At 27.2% G+C, this 22,522-nt stretch overlaps 1 protein-coding gene across 1 annotated transcript in view; it reads left to right on the forward strand.

Annotated features, from left to right (window-relative positions):
- The window catches only part of LOC129969386 (limbic system-associated membrane protein-like), a 240,595-nt gene that overhangs the window by 187,528 nt on the left and 30,545 nt on the right, over positions 1 to 22,522 (forward strand). The window contains exon 5 of the mRNA XM_056083947.1: positions 19,731 to 19,886. Coding sequence (XP_055939922.1) covers positions 19,731 to 19,886 — 156 coding nt within the window. The remainder of the gene's footprint in view (positions 1 to 19,730; positions 19,887 to 22,522) is intronic.

Raw genomic sequence — 22,522 nt, forward strand, 5'->3', positions numbered from 1 at the left:
CAGCTTGCTTAAAATTTGAATTCTAAAATATAATTAAATTATAAACACAAATGAATATGTCTAATAAATAAAGTACTTCTTATTATTAAAAGTTCTACTATTTTGAATTTAATATTTTATTTAGTATCAGTCACAAAAGGATCTGCTCGCGCAAGATAGCCCATCTAGAAAGTATAGAAATTGTCTTGTTTAAAATTTGAATTCGAAAATACAATTAAATTATAAACACTAATTAATATGTAAAGTAAAGCACTTCTTATTATAAAAATTTCTGCTGTACATAATTATTAATGCATATTTTGATTATTGTTAAAGATTTCACATTAAAAGATAGTGGCCAATCAAGATTTGTTTTTGTTCAATAAATATTAATTTCATCGCCAATCACGGTAACATATGCTTTTTTAACATTATAAACAATACGAAATTATCCAGTTGTACATTCTTTTACATTGAGAGAAATCAGTTTATATTTGTTTGTATCTGAATACATTTATTTTTCAAATTAGAAGTTTATTTTTCTTAAACATGTTTTTAAATTAATTATTAATATATTCTGTTGTATTTTAAGAAAAGCTATTTTTAATCGAGATCTTAACTTGAAAAATGTTTATGCCATTTTATCGAATATAATCCAGAGTATCATCTGATTCATGATTGTTTACCATAAAATATCAAGAGATTACACATGGGTTTGTTTACCTTTCAAAAAGTAATCCTTGATCATTAATTAAGCTCATTTTCCCATTAATATTCTATTATTTAGCAATTATTAAACTTGTTGATTCTTGTAATATCTTTAAAATGAGGAGGAGACGAATTATCAGGTGTCCTCCTAGAATGGGGCCTCTTTAAAAGAGAAAACTAAATTTTCCCCTAAAGTCAAACATTCGAAAATAAAGTTAAAAATCTGTTTTGAATTCACTAGAATTACTTATTCTTGTGCTCTCTTATCAGCATTTCACATTCTATTAAAAATGGAGTGACAGAGAAACTAAATTTTCAAAAAATGGAATTACTAAATTTTCTGGAATTTTGCATACTTGTGAAAAAAGAAAGTCTCATTCAAATGATCCGTAGTATGATAGTTGGTAGCGCAAAAAAACTGTTTAACCTTGAATACGAAGATTATTTTTATGGAAAGATGACCGAATTTGTTCTCCATGAATTAGAGTAAATGTATGATTTCGTCGTATTCACAATTTCAATGATCCATGAAAGGGGATTTTGACACATCAATTATTTTGCACACTTGAGATCAAGTAAATTAAGTAGTTCTAGCTTTTTTTTCCATTACATATTTACTTTTAAATTATATTCTTTGCAGTTATTTCAGTAGTTTTTCAATACAAATTTGTCAGATAAGAAATAATCACGATTCTGAATTAAATAAGTTGATATTACTTTTCATTCACATTTTATACTAATTTTTTAAGTAACTAAATTCTTTTGTACTTGCACTTTAATAATCGATTAGAAAAATGAATTAAAGTAATTTAAGTTAGTATAATTATTTAAAATTATGCATGTCCAAATATATATTCAGTTTTAAAAGATTATATAGTCTTTTGCAACTTTTAGTCTATAGACACATACTATAGTCTTTTACAACTTGCGAAGGATATTAATGCTAAACAAAAGAAAAGTTGATATTTAGAATGAATTGGATAAAGGAAAAATCAACCACAAAAAATTATAAAAATTAAACTTTACAACATTTTTTATTTGAATTTAATTTAACAAATAACACATTTTGCAACGAAATGCTGCTAAGAATTAAATCACGCTAAGGAAAAACATCCATTTCATAAAATAGAAATTACTCAAACAGAATTCGTAATAAAATTTTGAAATTAATAAAATTATAAGTTAAAATTAGAAGTAAATTCCACATTAAAAAAGCAAAGTATATCGATTTCTCTTAGAAATTAATTAATGAATTTATTTAATTTTATTTTAGCGTAATGAAATTGTACAGCTTATCAATGTTTACATCAATGTACACCATAAATATGTAATTTCATGACATACACCACAATATATATATATATATATATATATATATATATATATATATATATATATATATATATATATATATATATATATATATATATATATAATGAATGCGTTTTATAGCTTATTAATCAAATTATAATGCGTTTCATAGCTTACTTTCCTCTCGCTGCACTAGAATTAAATTTGCCTGAATATGGTTGGCAATTTATATATGGTTGTGTCCATTTATACTTCATATTAAATATTTGATTGCATTTGCGTCTATTTGTGCATTATTTTTCAGAAAACGCTTCCTAAAGATCAGATTTATAACACCAGATTACATTCATCTAATTTAGAAGCTCCTCATAAGTAGATTTTCCCTGCGAAAATGCACACCATAGTACATAATTCAAACGCAATACACCACCCGGACTATTATCAGTTAAATTCATTTTAGAGGTTTAATTTGGCTTATTTGCTGCAATTCCAAGCTATAAAACCATTTCCGTATTGACTAGATACCCGTCTATTCTAAATTAACCTAAATTATTGAAGTTGTAGTCTGAGCTTTACTGTGGCATTTTCCGGCTACAACCTAATTATTCATTCATATAATTGATTTCAGTTCTACATCAACTGTATTAGAATATTAAAATTTATTAGTTATTTCAGACTTGTTTTAGCGATATTTTCTTATGAATATATAGTCAAAATTGCTTTTAGCAAACAATGTAGACTTATGATGACTAATTTGCAGGAATATTTATTCTGTCTAATTTTAAACTAATCTCTTTTGCACAACTTAGTATTTATTGTTCTATTAATAAAACTTTTTAAGCATTAAATTTTGATAAATATTAAAATAGTGAATTTTGACATCATTAAACGTGTTCTGCTTATTATGTACATAGCATTTCCGAAATGATACAAGGCAGTTCATTGCATCACTCAAATACTCACGATTATCTGGAATCTGTTTCAAATTACATGTCCCTTTTTACAGTTACTTAATTTCATTTTTTTTCATTACATAATATGTATATATATTATATAAACGAATATCTACATTTTTAAAAATTATACAAAACTTCTTTTAAAAAAAAATTGCCTAATTTTAGAAAAACTGTGCCAGGTGGCAAGATCAATATCATTAAAAAGATAGTTTTATAAATTTCAAATTGGTATAAAAGCCAGTTTTTTGCCTATATTTTTTTGGCAACAAAAAAGCTTTGGATGTATTAAAATTTTACAAAAATTGCTTTAAGGTTCATATTTTTATCCTCTATTTTATATCTGTGCCAAACTAGGTATCTCTAAGCCAAAGAGGCTAACTGTACACATCCTTCTTTATTAGTAGATAAAGAATTATAGACATACACATCCTTCTTTATTAGTAGATAATGAAGGATAGACCTACACATCCTTCTTTATTAGTAACAGAAATTATTCTTTTAATGATGAAATTTTTTAATTATCTTTTTATTCTTCTCCCTGAAAAATAAAAATAATAAATTGAATGAAATATATAAATTATTATAATAAAATTTATAAAATTAAATTAAACTTTTTGTTGACAACAATAAAATTTTCAAAAAAAAAAGAATTTTCCTAATTAAAAATGTGATCTGTACTACTTAAAATTTAGTTTATTAATTCGAATCAAAAACATTGATTTCTTTTTCATTCCATTCAAAGTCTAACATAAATGATTCAAAAAATGTAAAATATGAAAGTTTTAACCTATAATAATAGATTAACAACGCACTTATTTGCATATATTTCAAATTTAATTATGAAAAGGAAGACATGAAACAAATTTAAACATTGGCATATTATTAAGTTTTCAAAGTGTAACAAGAATTAAAGCTAGCAGAATTTTTTGATATTTTTTTAAAACGATATATCTATTACTTTTATTTATTTATTTAGTTAGTTACACTTTGTTTAAATGATATGGTTCACATTTTTCTTGAAAAAAGTACTTGATCGGTATATTTTTCAAGAACTAGTCAGTCTTCAGTCCTCCAAGTTCGGCGCAATATTAAATAAGCGTGTAAACTTTTTATTGAAGTTGATTTAATTCTAATTTCTGAGCTGCTCTTATTAAAGATTGAGACTAACTTATTCAAAAAAATTATGCACATGCTTTCATAAATTCGCATTTTTAATGCTATTTGGTAGATTAAATCGTAAATAAATATAATGCCCTTTTAATATTTCGCTTTCAACATTAAATGGTTCATATTGCACTTCTCAATTGTATTACTTTTCTTTTCAAAGTGAGTGTCATATTTAAGAAGGGAAAAAAAAAAATGTTTCATTTACCTCAGCATTACACTTTAAAGCATCATGAAAACAAAATAATTTTGTAAAAGCTTATTTTCAAACACAGATTTTCTTCATAGTCAATATGACAAGCGGAAGGATGGAGGGTCAATAATAAAAAAACTGAAACACTGCGTCCCTAAATTTTTTTCTACAGTGGTGGCCTGATCGTTTGGTTCTGTGATCGAAACACGAATCTATCAAAGGAAACAAATAAAAGATTTATATTTATGCCTTATTTTACAAGAGCTGATCAGTTTTTTTTTTTTTTTTTTTTTTTTTGCTTTGTTTTTAACATTTAATTTCTGTAGTTTTCTAAATGCAAAATTATTATAGAACTAATTTTTATTTCATATAGGAATCCTTTGCATTCTAATTCTGACGTCCAGAGTCAAGTGCTTTTCCACTGTTGTAATCGAAAGGTTGGGAGAAAGTGCGCCGCATTTTGAGTGACTCGAGAAATATTTCATCATTTTAAGATTATGAAGTCCGATAAAATTGTCTCATATGGCTCCGGAATAAGCAATTAATATGCTAAAAATAATAATTAATTACATGTCCAATAGTTTACAATCAAATGTTTTTGAGAGCATATGACACTTTTCTAGTCAGAGAACTGATGTTGATGTACCAAAGGTATACTCTAAATAAATATACTCTTTTCTCCAAATTTGTCATACACATTGACACAAATTGAGTTTTCTAAATGAACAAAATGTCAATGACACTGCAGACAGATATCAGACAGTCAGATTAACGAAACCAGTTTCCAGATTGGATTTGGTAATTTTGATTGCTTTGTTTCAGCTTAATCTATTCTTAAAGCTTATCAAAAGCATGGATTTTCAACACAAGGAACAGAGAAAAATTATATTGTGAATTCGGTATTATTTGATTAAAAAACTATTGTAATATGTGGTTCACCTTATATCCCTATTGTACAAATTTTGTTTTAAATTATCTTCACGAACTCATTCTCAACAGTAGAAATAAAATGTAATCCAATAAATAGAAATTCTTTCAAAATTCCATTATATGAATACTTTTCTTGACCTTAAATACCTTTCGCTTATTCAATTATTTAATTCTAAAAGCAAAGGAAATTTTAAGATTTAATAATAACCCTTGCCAAGTAATGAAATATTCTGTCTGTAAGTTTAGGTTGTTTCTTACATCATACTTCATTTGTCAGATCGTTTTACATATGCATCTCAATTTTTACTTCTAAGATTTAACAAAGCTTAATGTCTCTTTACTGGATGTATGTGTTGAAATGATTTTCATCAACAATTAGGATTTTCGAAATCTTGAAAAAAAAATGTAATTATAGATATAAAAATGCTACAGCAAATAGATATATGTTTATTTCGATAGTTAAAAGAGGCATATGATTATTGTTAATCATCCGATTTAAGCCAATAACTGGACATGGCAGACAGCAAAGAAATATATATGTGTGTGTGTGTATGTGTGTGTGTGTGTGCATGCGTGTGTGTGTAATTATATTTTAAACTCTTTAAACTTATCTCTTCTTCCCCACTTCTGCTTTTGTGTCGCGCAGAGAGCGGACTGAGACGTTATTCAATTACTGCAGAAATTTATATACATTTTTTTCCAAGTTAGCCTTATGTTAATACTCAAACAGTCAGCCTTAAAAATACTTCAAACCTACAATGTAAAAAAAATATTTCAACATAGTAATTGTCATCCATACAATATTCGTAGAGTACACGGGTTGTTGCAAAAGCTATATGGATAACTGTGTCTAAGATTTTTCAATTTGGCCCATTTTTAAATAAAATTAAATCTTTCTTTTCTGAGAAATGTAATATACACCTCTTGTTTTTAAAAATCGAAGTAGAAACATTAATCTTCGAAGCTATCTCTTTTGAAGTGGAAAAAATCCATTCTTCATATAGTAAATTCTTCATCAATGGTTATTTTCTATAAATTTGTGTTGTGATACTTTTAGAAAAATATTTCGTTAGTTCCATTTTGTACAACAGTATAATGACTGGCGAATGATATACTCAGTTCATTTTGATTTGCATTGTACCTGAACTTTGATAGTAACTGTGTAATTTTGTAGATCTTTGCTGACGAATTCAAAAAAGCTATGCTTAAATCAGAAGATATGAATTTGATCGCATATATACAAATATTGTTTATCAAAATGGACGTTCGTACAGGTGTCAAGCGCGCTAATTTTAAACAAAGTTTTCAATAAAACACATTTCAATTAATGCATTATCTGACCAACTTTTAAAAATTCATAGAAATTTAATAAATGGGTTATTATTTTCTAATTATGTTCTTTTAATAACTATTCGTGAACTGTATTCTTGAAACACCAACCAGAGATATGGAAAAATGTCCCACTGTTTAATATCTCAGGAAAATTTACATGCAGAGGCAGGAAACTTGGCGTCCTTATTAAATAAGTTAAACTTTTTATCCTTTAATTCTTTTTTTTGCAATTAGGGCAGATTAAAAAATTTTGTACATTTTTAGTGTTTTTATCTACAGAAACTAAAACATTTCATACACTTAAGTTTCTTATTTGATGAATCTTAGCAATTGAATGTATATGTCTAATTGCAATAGTTAAATAAATACTTTTTGTTTATTCATGGTTATACAATTGAAATATATAGTAAAAAAATTTGTGAAATGTTTTTGAAAATATTTTTTCCCACCCATACCCTATTTAACTTACTTAAAATCATATGAACTGTATAATATTTAAAAAATTAAATGTTTTTATTTCTTGTTATGATAGAGATCTTTGAAAGCAATATAAGCAAATATTTTATGCACAAATTTTCGAGGCAATATAGCAAAATATTTTGTAAACCATTATATTAGCTTATCCTTTAGAAAAATATTTAAATTAATATTTATTTGATCGAGGATTCTTTGAATGATTATCTTGCACTATCGTACATATTTCTATCAGTAGATGGCGCCACAAAATAAAACCAAATTGAGAGCAAGATATTTTTGGTTCTTTGATTATTCATCAGAAGTTATTCCAACATCTTAATATTATTCATAATTAATTAGTGCTGTTGGAATGCAAAAGTTTTATATTTAAGCTTCCTAATCATGGTTTATTTAGGTATATGCTGATTTTAATACTATATTTTTTTTAAATAAATTTAGTCTCCGTTAATTGCATTTTGTATGACAATATATTTAATTGTATAAAACATAATAATTATTAATTATATCTTTTTATAGCTGAAATATAGTTTTAGAATATAGCTAATGTATTTCACAGAAATTAGAGTCTTATCACAAAATAAGCTCTAGTATGATTTGTCAGGGTGCTTTCAGGGGGGGGGGGGAATTAGTTATGGATAGAAGCACAGTTGTTGCCGAAAGATCAAGTTAAGATCTGTTACACTTGCTCGTATGGCAAATATCGTACATATATAGGACAAATTAGAATCTTCCTATACATTCGACTTAAATGTATAATATTTAAATAGCATAAAAGATAAATGCAAAAAAAAAAAAATACCTTCAGTCAACAAGTTAGATCAAGGCAAATGCTGAGAAAATTAAATCCATTCCGATAGGGATCGAGTACTTTCTAAAGTGGAAAATATCACCAGTAAATGGATTGGTGACAGACGAGTAAAGTTTGGTTCTTCACATTGCTGCTATTCAAATATTTTCCCTTGCAATGGCACCACAATTAAATATATTGCTTGAAGAATTCTAAGCATCACAGTAATGGATGTTTACAATATGAACTATGACTCTGCGATATGAATTATGTTTCTTTTATTTCAATAAATACAAACTGTTTGTGAACAAAAGCGTGTTCTCTTAAAATAAGATAATGCGTCTTTTACATTAAAAATTATTAAAAACCCGATCTTATTTTAAGATTATCGTGTTATTTAAACTTCTTTAAATGCAAAAATAGATTTTTTTACTGCAGTTTTGAGTATTTTGTCCTGGTTTCTACCCTCTGTAGCCCATTCTGCTTCGAATGAATCACATTCCTAAATGAAGACAGATAATCCAGAGTTAAGGAATTTAAATCGTTAATGATTTGATTTTTGAAATTTTTTTGGTCCCTTTAAAAATTTAAAATGGTATTTAAAATAACGTGCAAAATTCAAGGAAAAGATGTCTTCCAAGAATATATTGCTATTGTTTATATTCACAAGTTTAATTTGTAAATTTACATCTGGATTATTTCATTGATTGTGATTTCAGTATCCAAGTGCACAGTATTGCTTACAACTATGTTTGAATGGAGTTAATTTACGTTTCTCCAAAAAAAGCTAAAGATAAGTTGTGAAGTTATTTCTTATATTTGATTATTTTAGTTACAAATAAAGTTGTAATGTGAATGACTTGGAGAAAGTAAAGTGAGAAAGGAGAATCCTTTTTGAAATTGCATTATTTCGTTCTATTATTTTCTTCTGTTATGTAGAAATTTACACTTTATTGCTAATATAATTATTTCTCGAGGAATTCTTCATTTTCTATGATAAACCACAGCTGAAGCTAAAGTGTAGTTATTGTACTGTTCAAATTACCTCAAACCCAACTACTTGAATTAATTTTAAGAGAGCGAGAAAAAAAAAGACACATTTCACAATTAGGAAAATAACAGAGAATGTTTCTATAACTTTGTCATACAGAAATTTGTTAATTAATAAAAAAGCGCACTGTTTTCAATACTTTAAAACCCGCGAGCGCGCGCTTCGGGCCTCAGAGGCCCGAGCGCTTGAAAAAAATTCTGCAGAAAATCGGTTTTTCAGCGTATAAACTCAAGTTCCCCAGTAGCTGCGTCCAAGCTCATTTGCCACCTGACCCCAGTCATTCTAAGAATTTCACCCCTCTCGTTTCTTGGAAAATGGAACACCTGCTGTCAGAAACAGCTGCGCGGGCCTCGAAAGCCCGATGCGCGCGTTCGCATAGCTATTTTTGTAAGCAGTGGAGACGGTCGCAATAATGTCTCGATACTTGAGTTATAAAGAGAAATGCGAAAGATTGCAAAAATTATTAGCGGAAGTTTCAACAGATGAAGAATCTCTTAATGAGGAAGATGAAGAAATTGTTGATGAAGAATTAATTAGTGATCATCAATCGAATTCAGAAGAGGAGCTAGATTCAGACAGTGAAGTGTACATTTGTGAATCCACCGATGATTACGTTGGGAAAGACGGTAAAACGATATGGCATAAAAAGGAACCAAGAAAAAAATGTGAGAACTCCTGCTCACAATATCATTTCAAAACTGCCTGGAAATATTGGCGAAACAAAAAATGTATCCTCGCCAATAAATTCTTGGACATTTCTGATTGATGAAAGTATGATATCAATTATTGTCGAGTGCACGAATATTTATTTTCAATCAATTGCATGTAAATTTGGAAGAGAAAGAGACGCTCATCCTAGAAAAATTTCTGAAATAAAGGCATTTATAGGACTTCTCTATTTTGGCGGACTCCATAAATCTTCCCATGTAAATGTAAAGGACCTCTGGGCTACTGATGGAACAGGAATTGACATATACCACCGTACTATGTCATATAAACGTTTTTTATTTCTGATGAGGTGTGTCAGATTTGATGATATAAGAGATAGTTCTTCTAGAAGAGAAGTGGATAAACCTGCTCCCATTAGAAATATTTTTGAAATGTTCGTCGCAAATTGTCAAAAAGTTCAATCTCTTGGAGAATATGTGACAATCGACGAAAAATTAGAAACGTTCAGAGGACGGTGTTCATTTCGACAGTACATGCCAAATAAACCAGCCAAGTATGGAATAAAAATTTTTGCCTTGGTAGATGCGAGAACATTTTATACATGGAACCTAGAGATTTATGCAGGCACTCAACCAGCAGGACCATATAACGTTGAAAATGGCCCAGACAAAGATGTAAAAAGATTACTAGAACCTATTTTCAATTCAGGACGCAACCTAACTGTTGACAATTGGTACGCAAGTTATGATTTAGCAAAAGACCCCTTGAAGAAAAAAATTACACTTGTGGGAACAGTCCAAAAAAATAAAAGAGAGCTTCCAAAGGAATTCATTTCTGGAAAAAAACGAGAACAATATTCAACATTATTTGGATTCCAAAAAAATTTGACACTGGTTTCTTACGTACCGAAAAAAAACAAATGTGTTGTTCTTTTATCCTCAATGCATAATGATGGTGCAATTGACGCTTCTACAGGAGAAGCAAAGAAACCAGAGATTATAACATTTTATAACCTTACAAAGGGCGCAGTTGATGTAGTGGATGAAATGTCAGCTACATATTCTACTGCCAGGATAAGAAAAAAAAAAAGGCCTATGGTCATATTTTTCAGTATGCTGAATATTGCTACTGTAAATTCTCGTATCATATTACTGTCATCAAATACGCCACCCGTTCAGTATAAGAAAAGAAGTTTATTCATAAAAGATCTTTCTTTAGAATTATTGAAGGACCACCTTCAAGAAAGAAGTATGCAGGCTACTCTTCCCCGTCAATTGCGTGACCAATTGAATTGTAACCGCAGTGAAAATTGTGATACTCCCTCGCAAAAAAAGAAAAAAAATTTCTAGAAAAAGATGCCATGTATGTCCCAGTACAAAGGACAGAAAATCCCAAATGTGTTGTTCCGCGTGTAAAAAAATTGTATGCAGAGAACATAGCAGCGTTGTTTGCTGCAAATGTCTCTAAAATGTAAGTTTTATTTTAATTTACTAATGTAGAAATAATTTTTATTAATAAATACTAGTAATAATTTATGTTTCATGTATGTTTTGTAATTTTCAGTTTTAAAGAGAAAAGAACCTTTAAACTATTTTAAATATTTTGTACTTAAACTAGTTGTAATTGTGTAATTTGAAAGTGGCATTTATCGGAAAAACATTATTTTATATTTTCAGTAGTATGCTTTTGTGAAACTTAAATTTTCGCTAACGTAGATATAATTTTATTTGCGTTTTTCTCACGAAAAACGTTTCCGGGCCTGCGAAGCCCGATGAGCGTCTTCGAGTCAAAACAGAAGCGCGCGTTTTCGCGGGTTAATACTGAAATATAGTACGTGCATTTACGAAATTTTAAAGTATACGCAAACAATGAATATTCATATATAAATAATTGATTTTGTGGTGTCATTTTCATATAAATATTACTACATCTACATTTTTCTGGGTCTTATGTTTGTTAAATTAAATTTCACGAATTAAAGTTAAATTTTTCCAATATCAGAGGCCCTTCGTGCTTAATTTTGGAGCTTTATCCAACCATCCAAAGTTCCGTACAGCTTAATCGGTGCAATTGTAATTTGAATAAATATACTTCCTCCCGTATATATTATCATTTATTTCTCACTTTTAATATCATACTTCTATTAAATTTCCGCAATTTTTCGACGCCCTCAATTTTATCGAAAGGAATGATTGTTTTCTTCTTATTTCTACATACTTTGAAGGGAAAAAATCATTATGTATTACTTTAAGATTGTAATTATAAAGTAGTCTGAAAGAGTTAAAAGAATTGCATTGAACTTATTTTCAATTTTCTTCTCACTGATTTCCAAATGATAGTAAGGACTAATTATTTTTTCCAATAATTTTATAAAAAAAAAGAAATAGGATTAATTGATTTTAAAAAGAGTCAGAAAGCAATGTAGCAAATTATTTTCTAAGATAACAAAAGACATGGATGCAAGGTTTTTTTTTTCTTTAAATATATCTTGATTAACAAGAATTGATTCCTTTTATTTCAAATTTTAACAATGGAAATTCTCTTTGAAGGTTTATGAAGTGGAGTAAGCAATCTAAATTACTAATGAAAATCATTTAGCTTCGTTTCTTCAAACCGTTATTAAGGAATTTGACTTATACAAGATTAAAAACAGTGGTGACAATGGGAATTAAGGCAAAAAAAGTCAAACTTATATCTTTCAAAAGTATTTTGGTTGGTTTAATGTTTATATTATGTGAATTTTAAGAACATATTTATTTGACTAAATTTTCTTTGAACTGCACCAATGTTTGATTTTAGGTAAATTTATGGTTCTAAGATAATATTAAATAATAAATTATTAAAATGTTGCATGTTATGTTTCTTAAGATTATTCATAATTAAATAATAAGAAACATTATGAAGACGCAAGAGTTCTTACCCCCGAATAATATGAAATAAATCCTGTAAGTTAATGCTTTCAAATTCATTTCATTTCTTAGGCAAAAACGATAAAATATGCAGTATATTCAAATGATCATAGATAATGAATTTATTGATATCATATAATTCAGAATTTATATGAAATAAATATTTATTTATTTGAAAGAGGCAATAGAAATTATGTTAAAAATAATCAAAGTTAGTAGTTAAAAATCACTTTTCAACTCGAATTTTTAAAACAATTTGCTATTATCGAAAACACTTAAAATTTAATATGTTTGTTTTTATAAAATGTTAATTTTGATTTTCTCCAAAATAACTCATAGATTTTGAAAATATATTTAAAAAAAGCTGTAATGGGAAAGAAATGTATTATTTTCTACCTTACGTTTAGGAAATCAGAGTTTTATCCACCTAAATTTCAAATTAAGTTAACATTGTCACCGAAAGATATAAGTCCGCAAGGATTACTCCAAAATATTGAACGAAAGGCATTCAATCCAAAACTTCTTTGCAGTAACAATGTGGCGCACTTCGAGACAAAAAGGAAATGCAGAATGGTGAGCTCTACACTTTTTAACTACACCTGTTGTATATCATCTGCTGAGCCATCTATCGGTGGCAATGTTTACTAAATTTACAATTACATTTCTATTGCATTCCTGTTTTATTTTTTTTTTTTTTTTTTTTTTTTTGGCACATGGATTTTTAAAATCCATATGCCATTTTTGGGATGCATAGTATATACATTTTTGTGCTCTAGAAACTATGATCTAGGAATATCTTCACTAATTTTTCGTAAGTCATTGCATTAGAAAACTTCAACAGGTAGTTAAAAATGTCGAAATAATGTTTTTCTTGAGATTTTTTTTTTCAATTAGCTAGTACCCGGTGCGTTGCAGCAGCAAAAGAAATAATTTTGGAAATATCGTTTGAAATTTAAAATACCTGTCTTGTTTAATTAGGAATGATAGAAATAATGATATTTATTTTCTTATTGGGATTGAATACATTCATTGATATATGAAGGTGTGATTTATATATCAATGATTTAAAAATTTAATAACATATAAAGAAGAAATACAAATAATATTTATTCTATTTTTTTTTTTTAATTTTATTATTCAAGTGCTATAGGATAGACAATAATTTTTTGTTTTCCCGTTTTCAGCCGAAACAAATAAATTTCTTGGCTGTCAAACTCGTAATCATAAAGCATACAAGAGGCCATGTGAAAAACATGGATTTTCTGGGTTCAATCCACACACTTGAAATGACTGACCTTGTGCCTTGTTGATGGTTATCGAGAAAGTAAGTCGAATGGGGACTGCAGTAGTTTGAAATAAAAAGGCATGTCGGTGGGAATAATGGGAATGCGTGGAATAAGCACACTTTCTCCAATCGACTTCCGTTAAGAAAAGTTGGCTCGCTCTCCGCCGAATAATGGCCCTTTAATTCTGAAGCGTATGATCGGGTAGCATATAAACGTTGTCTTTCGATTCTTGATCTTGAGATTCTGAAAAACTTGAATTTGCAGTTCTTAAGCGATCTGCTTAATTACTCGCTTATCTTTCTCGTTTATTTGAGAATTGGCTTATTTCTACTTGCTGAGCTGGTAGATCTATTAAGTGACGAACAGTTGCAGACATATTTTTTTTGTCGAAGCAATGAATACTACATACGATTGTATAACCGCAATATTGCTTGTGTATTCTCTGAATAAATAGAAAAATTACTGTTTGCTCTGGAAAATTTCCACTATATATGACTTAACTTGATGAGCATCGATGATAATAATTTTATTTCCTATGTGTGAGATAAGCTTTGAATTATATGTGAGGGTTGCCGCATTCAAAACATTGTGCACGCTGAATGACAACATCCTGTGTAGATAATTATTCATGAATGAGGAGAAACAAATTAGCACTTGCACTAAATATTTTCGATTTAATTTCACTCACACTGATTGGTTTCAATTATAATAATTTTATTTTCTTTGACATATGCCGTTTGTCCTTTATTGTTTGTCTTTTGTCAAATTTAAGGTATAACCTTCGCGCATGTGCTAGCGATAAGTTCACAAAGTTTCATCGCAATCGGTATTAACAGTACGACAGTACATAAAGTACGAACAAGCAAAAATTCGATTTTATATATTAGATATGAATATATGATAACTGTTCTATGCCTGTAATAGAACAGTTGAGTTGAATTAAGTTGATCAAGTTTCATCGCAATCGGTTGAATGGTAAGGCAGCGCATAATGTACGAACAAACAAAAATTAATTTTTATATATTAGATTTATTATTAAGTGATACTGATATATTTTTATTATATTCATACCAAACTAAAATATTTATCACTGTAAAATAATCTGGTGAGTCCATCACTTTCACATACATTTTACTAAAAACTTTAATTCTTTACTGGGGACGTGCGGTCTTTGAGACCGCTGGCGATGGATTTTCGTCACCCCTATTCTATTTTTAGCTCAATTGAATGAATTGACACTGTATCTTCCTGTTTTGTGATCTTCAATACACGTGCATTTTTTCAACCGATTTCAGCGTATGCTTTTTAAAATAATTCGAGGTCTCTAAGATCGCATCTCCCTGTTAGTGTCCCAGTGATAAACAAGGCCTAGCAGATGGCACTAAAACGTGTGCTCCGTAATATCATCAATTTACTGATCCTATTATGAAGCAGTGCTCCAGACACTTTTATATGAAACAGAAAGTAGTTTCAATGTTAAGGATAATTGGACAAAAGAGTTTTTCGATGAAAGTTCGCATTCAACTAATTCTGATATGTATGTTCAAACATAATTATTTTTTCTAATGATAATGTATTTCGAAATATTTATTAAAATACCAAGATATATATATATATATATATATATATATATATATATATATATATATATATATATATATATATATATATATATATATATATATATATATATACAGAAATACAGAATTTATAGGTTGATTTTTATACTAGTTCTTAACCTGTATATTTAAAATGCCCTAGAAAACCATGGAAAAAAGAGCCAATTTTACCCATTATCAATGTTTTATATAATTGTTGAATTTTACATTAATTTGTCTTCTATATACCTTCATATACTGAAAAAATAAATTTGATTTAAAAAGTAAAAAGTAATATGTTTTTTCAAGAATGTTATTTATTGTAACATGTAATTTGAAAAGAATATTTATGTTCCAACGCCATTACTTTTTTCAATGATAATATATTTTGAAAAATTTCTAAAACATATCTACATATCATGAAAAATATATGCAAAATATATTGGCAGTTTTCCATACTAATACATTTATTAGAAAATTTAATTTGAGTGTAAATGAAATGTGGTCTCGTTGGTCGCATCTCCCCAGTTAAGTCCTAAAATTTCACCTCCCCAGTTAAGGGTTAATATAATTAAATATAAGGAAATGCATTTGAGTTTTCATAATATCATATATTTCTACAGATTTTGGAGTTATGTAATACTGCAAATGTGTTTACACTAAAATTTTACTGCATACAGATGTGGTGAATTCTGTACATTAAACTGAAAAATATTTGTTTAGAAAGTACTGTAATTTTTCATGAATTGCTCAAACTGAATTTTGTAGAATCCCGCATAAATTTAGATGGATTCTATATATGCCATACTGGTAATCTTATTCAAACAATAGCTTGACTCAATTGAGCATAAGTAAATAAGCAGCTATTATTATATACATCTTGTATTTATTTAATTTCACTTAAAAATTAATACTGAATTTAAGACACATTTTTAAATTCCTTGAAAAAAATTCTGATAAAGCTGTGATATTCTCAATATTTTACCAGTATTTTTTTCCCCATTTCAGAAAATTATCGCTATCAACTATAACGCATATCAGAAGAATATGCTTGCTTGCATTATTTTTTTGTATAAAATATGCAAATAACTTACCATATAAATGGTGTCACGAATAAAGTTTATCAAAAAATAAATGAATAGAAATTTTATTTTCCAACAAATCGACAATTATGTTTCATAGAATTTACAAATTACACTTTAGTGCATTTTATACTAAAAGCAAAGAGAGGATTGAGATATAGTATTCCTAGACACTGTTAGTTAGTTGTTGACTTTCGATTTTTATAGATGAATGCGAGAAAAGAGAAAGTGTGAAAGAGATTATAGAGAAAAGTGTGAAATAGAGGGAAAAACTACAGAAAAAGTTTAGAGTTAGTAATAAATATGAGGATATTAATGTCTTCTAATTTGTCAAGAAAAACCTGTTTGATATTCCATAATGCTTAAATTCTCAATCAACTTATTTTTAGAAGGAGATAAATATGATAAAATGTTTTTATTTATTGCTCGTAAATATCACTTTCATATTATGCAGACATCCTTCTTTTGATTAACATTATTTAAAACACGTAAAATAACCATGAAAATGAATTATTCTATAATCTTATCAACTAAAGAATGAATGGACCTTCAAAATTGTTGCTAAAATTAATCTTTACGGAAATAAGAAGCATTCCGAATTCTTTATTATGAAATCGCTGGAAAAAAATATGCCATGTCCTCATCACACGAGCTTTAGACATGAACAATGGGGTGCGGATCTGGTATCTATAGATCAAGGCTCAAACCTGTCAACTCGCCATATCTCAATTTTTATTAACTAAACGATTTATTTTGTACATTTTTATACTTTGGAAGCATCTTAAAAGAAAAGCAACCATTCGCTGGTTTGAAAGTATGAGCAATGAAAAATATACGGTTTATATATATATATATATATATATATATATATATATATATATATATATATATATATATATATATATATATATATATATATATATATATATATATATATATATAAATCATTGAACTTTTATCAATGAACAAAAATATCATTGAACTTTAAATTTTCCTCAAAGCATTAACTAAAAACAAACAATTTAGCAAAATAGTTTAAGCCATCTAAAATCCACTGTTATAAGTTATTTATAAATAATTTTTTTAAAAAAAATTAAAATAAACTATGTATCTTCTTTTAACAGATAAATCCTGTTTCATAATATAGTTTAATTACTGTGATAAAATACACGAAGTAAAATTTTAATAATTCTAAGGTATTTTAATATAATTACTTAGAGACTTTTTATTTTATCAAATAAAATGATTTTCTACATTTATAAGCTAATTCAGCCAATTTCTTAATTGGTTTTTTTCTACATAATTTTATTACCAAGCGATATTATTCAAAAACTGAGACTCTTTCATATGCAAAAGTTTATTTAGGAATTTTTTGATTCTTACTTTTTTAAATCATTAGAAAATATATAGATAAGTAGAAAACGTTTCATTATATTTAAAATTAATTACTTTATTTGTGTTTATAATTACTTATTAAAAATTTAAGTAGAATATTTTGCATTTGACTCATTTATTACTAAATACCTTACTTTTCCTAGTATGTTACTTCCTTTATCTAATTTTGCTGATTTTGAATTCTTTTCTTATTCAGAATACGCACTTGTATTAAAGAATTTCAATAATTATTAAATATATTAATCATAACAAACTTTGATAATATAAGCGTCCTTGCAATGCATCTCAGTTTTAATGCATCTGGTTAAAATTCCATTATTTTTTCAAAATTATATTTATAATATTGCTAAGATACATTCATTTTACCGAACAATAAAAATATTGTTGGCAAAATATTCTAAATTGATTTGTATAGTTTGCATAAAATATACAATTGTCAGCATTTTTCTTATTTTGGGAAGAGAATTTTTAATAAAATGTTTTACAGTTTGTAATCTAAAACAGTATTCGTTGTAACCATCAATTAAATTTTATACTTATTATAAAAATAGCATGATCTCTTTAAATATATTTCTATGCCAGGTTAATATACATTTAAATTCCCTTTTCAAATAATGAATTTGAAGAAAAATTTAAAAGAGTTTCTAAAAGGATCTATTCTAAAACATTGTAACATGCCATTTTTACAGCTTTATACGAAGGTTTTTAAAATAAAATTAATAAAAATTTATTTTTATTTAATTTTAATATGCTGTTGGAAAACGATATCGTTACACCACAGTGTATGAAATGCAATTAATGAAAAATTAATTAAATAATTAACTGATAATATCAATATTGTTAAAATATTCTAAAATTTATTTTTAAATATTCATTGTAAGTAGAGAAACATTTTTATGGAAATAATGCTAGTATCAAATAAAAAAAAATGTCACATTTTATATTTTAAAGTTTTGAAAAAATTGCTCAAAAGAATTAAATTAGTAATTAAAAATTGAATCAATACCACGTTGCTAGAAGTATAGAAAATAATATGTCCTTAATTAGCAGAGTAGTTCTAACCCAAAAGCTTGTCCTTCAGAGTTTTTGATTTTTTTTCGCTTGCTGTAAATACGGATTACATGAGATATAAATATCAGACTTACGTAATATCAGACTTAAATAGCTTAATTAAATATCAGACTTAAGAATGTGGTTTGCAGGGAAACATTATATTGTATTTTATTGACACTATAGCAAACTAATGTAGGCAATTTATTTTACGAAATGGAAACAGTTTAAATCTCATGCACAACGAAGTATTGATAATTCGAAATTCAATTTTTGAAAAATGCGGTACAGTATTTTGTCATGATATGTTTAACAAAATCAGTCGTGTGCAAAAATATATATTTCAATCGATACCAAATACATCATGGCATATTTAATAATTAAATGCCTATTTTTTTAATTACACATTTTAATAGAATATATCAAATGAATTTGAAATATTTTAAGTACATCATGGCTGTTTATATATTCAATAGTAACATTAAAGGTATTTAAGCTGCAACAATTAATCTATTTAATTTGACAAAATAAGTCTTTGGAAATGAGAGATTGAATAATGAATGGGGGATTTAACATATAAGCTGAGGGAATGAATATATATATATATATATATATATATATATATATATATATATATATATATATATATATATATATATATATATATAGATAGATAGATAGATAGATAGATAGATAGATAGATAGATAGATAGGTATGAATTATGTGAATTGAAAGAAATGCTACGTAAAAATTAATTATTTCCCGCTCTTTGAGATTCATTTAGCTATTTCACAGATTCTTCACTTTCTTGTCTTAAAATAAAGTGCTTTAATCTCTTATTGCAATCCTCAGAGCCTCCGGAGTTCGTGACCAACATGACCAACAGAAACGTGACTGTCATGGAAAACACGAACGTGACGCTGTCGTGTAAAGCCACTGGAAACCCACCTCCGGTGATCAAGTGGAAAAGAGAAGACGGACAACCGTTTCTAGTTGATAATGAATTAGGTGAGTGCTCTTTATCAATCTGGTAATGACGCGGTTACGTGTATTTTATCTAATTATGCTCCAATCCATCATTATTTTTATACAAGAAATTTTAATAATGTTATTAACTTGTCATACAATTGCTCGGTATTGTATCTTAGTAAAAAACAAACAAAAAAGTAAATAAACGATCACCATGGTGAATTCAGTCACGCAAAACAGCACTTCGTTATGTAAAAGTATTTAAGTGCGAACTATTTTTTTGGTTGTGTATTACTAAATGTCAAAAAAAAAAAAAAAAAGACACAGCTTTTTTATGACATTTTACAGTATGTATCCATTACTTTAATGGTGTAGGGGACATTTAAAATGTCTTATTTATGTGAAATATTGTGTAGACATCATATTTAAAGAATACTATTTAAAAACAATTTGAATTAAGATTTTTTTAAGCCGTGAATTCAGTTAGTTAGCTGCATAAACTTTTCTTCCGTGTATGTAAGTGTGCAATTACTAATATTTAATCAAAATTTTTCGATGAAAGTAAGCAAAATTAATTTAATATATATTTTTAAAAATATATAATTAAATTTTTAGCTAAAAATATACATGATTAAAAAAACACTTCTTTATCTATCATTAGAATATTTTCAAGTCCATTTTAAGTAAATATTTCAATATTGGATCTTCATTTTACTTATGCTGCGGTTGGATGTTTTTCTATTTGAAATAGAGAATGGCCCTAAAATATTTAAGAAATTAGGATTATGATAAGTTAAATATTCTCAATAGTTTAATATTTGTCCTCCACACTCTAAGGTTGGTAAAACTGACAATGATTGAAAGAATGGATTAATATTTGGAAAGAAAAGTGCTTACTTAGAAGCTCGACGTCATTTCGATTAGAGATTGAAGGAAAAAGAAAAAAAAATTACATGAAAGATAGTGATTTTAACTTTTATGTCCTGGGGACACTTAAGAATATCCCACTAATAGAGTTTGTAAATTTGTAATGTGGCTGCTTTTTTAGGAGGTGCTAAAATATACACAGAAAATTCATTCCAATTATCGAAAAGCTGAGGTTAGTAATAAATTCTTCAGATATTAATTGAATTATTTTAATTAATTTGATAATAAATAAGATTTCCCACTTGTCTAAATTATTCAATAATTTCTCCAAAACATATAGAGTAATGAAGAAATAAAATTTAAAAGTTTCAGAATATATAAAGCGTTTGGAACTTCATTATACGCGTTACACATGTGCGGGTGTATACGTTGTTCTTCCTTCGTCGCTACATTAGAATTGTCGATCTGAAGTTTAAACCAACCATCGTAATATTTCCTAATTAAGTATTATTTTATTATTTACCCGCTATTCTTGAGATATTGTTTCATTGCCTTAGTTTAATCACTATGCATCCTACAAGACTTTCAGACCATTATTTCAGTATGTGACGTCAAATTTTTGTTTTACTTTGGATGAAAATGAAAAACATTTCTTTAACTTTTAATGTTTAACATTTAATGCTTTTGTAAATCTGAAAAAACTCAGAGCTGAATTTATTTGAGTTGAAATTGAAAATATTGTATAATCTGCCTAAAATGTTCTTCAACATGTCATGAAAAATAAGATGGTCTTTCTTTCCCTATATATATGGAAAAATATAAGAAAAGATACCATCGATAATATTTACAAGATAAATTAATAGCGCATTAACAAGAGATCTAAATATGAATTTGGAGCACAAATCGAAATCCTTTTAAGTCGCTACATTTAAAATCATTGTAGTTTGGCAAACACATAATATGCTAAATTGATATGAAAAATATTTAGGAAACTATCTCAACTTAAGTCAATGAAGATATATTGGATACATAAAATAATATTTCTATGACATTATTTATTACCTCTGGAATGATTTAAACAAATATATTTATTTCGTTGACAACTCATTAACAAAATTAAAAAAGCGTTTTATTTAAATAATATAGATTTATCATCCCCCCCTGGAATTATCTATGGTTTCACGAAAAAAGAACGAATTCTACAATTATTGATGGAATCAATTTTTTTATTCATGGACTTTAATTTCATTTCAGAGAACATCAAAAATTATCTAATTTTGATCTGATATTTTTTACATGAAGTTGAGTGATTTACTTAATTAATTACACTCTATAATTAATTATGCTTACTTAATTATACTCTGTAAAATAATGCTTCTATGAGCTTTGATGAAATTTTCGATTTCTTCTTCAAAGACATTAAGTGCATTTTTAACTTAAATTAGCATTTGAATTGTGATAAGAAACCATTGACTGAATTTATTAGAAAATGAACTATCAAAGTGTATTGTGTTAAACTATGTATTTGAGCTTTGAAAGTAGATGCCCATCTCATGAAAATTAATTTCTAGAAATAAATGTCGAAATCTTTATACGGAACTTCATTAAAATGCATTTAGAGTTGTTTCGCTACTGGAAGGAATAATAATGCATATTTTCATAATTTTTTTATTTCAGTACATTAAAAAAGATTAATGTCTTATATTATGCTCAAATTAATGAAAATGATTCCTAATGTTTCTTTATATTATTAATGTTTTGCAAATATAAAATACAAAATCCTAATTAAACATTAATGTTTTTCTGGT

Source organism: Argiope bruennichi, chromosome 5, assembly GCF_947563725.1.
Source record: "Argiope bruennichi chromosome 5, qqArgBrue1.1, whole genome shotgun sequence".
NCBI classification, from domain to species: Eukaryota; Metazoa; Arthropoda; class Arachnida; order Araneae; family Araneidae; genus Argiope; species Argiope bruennichi.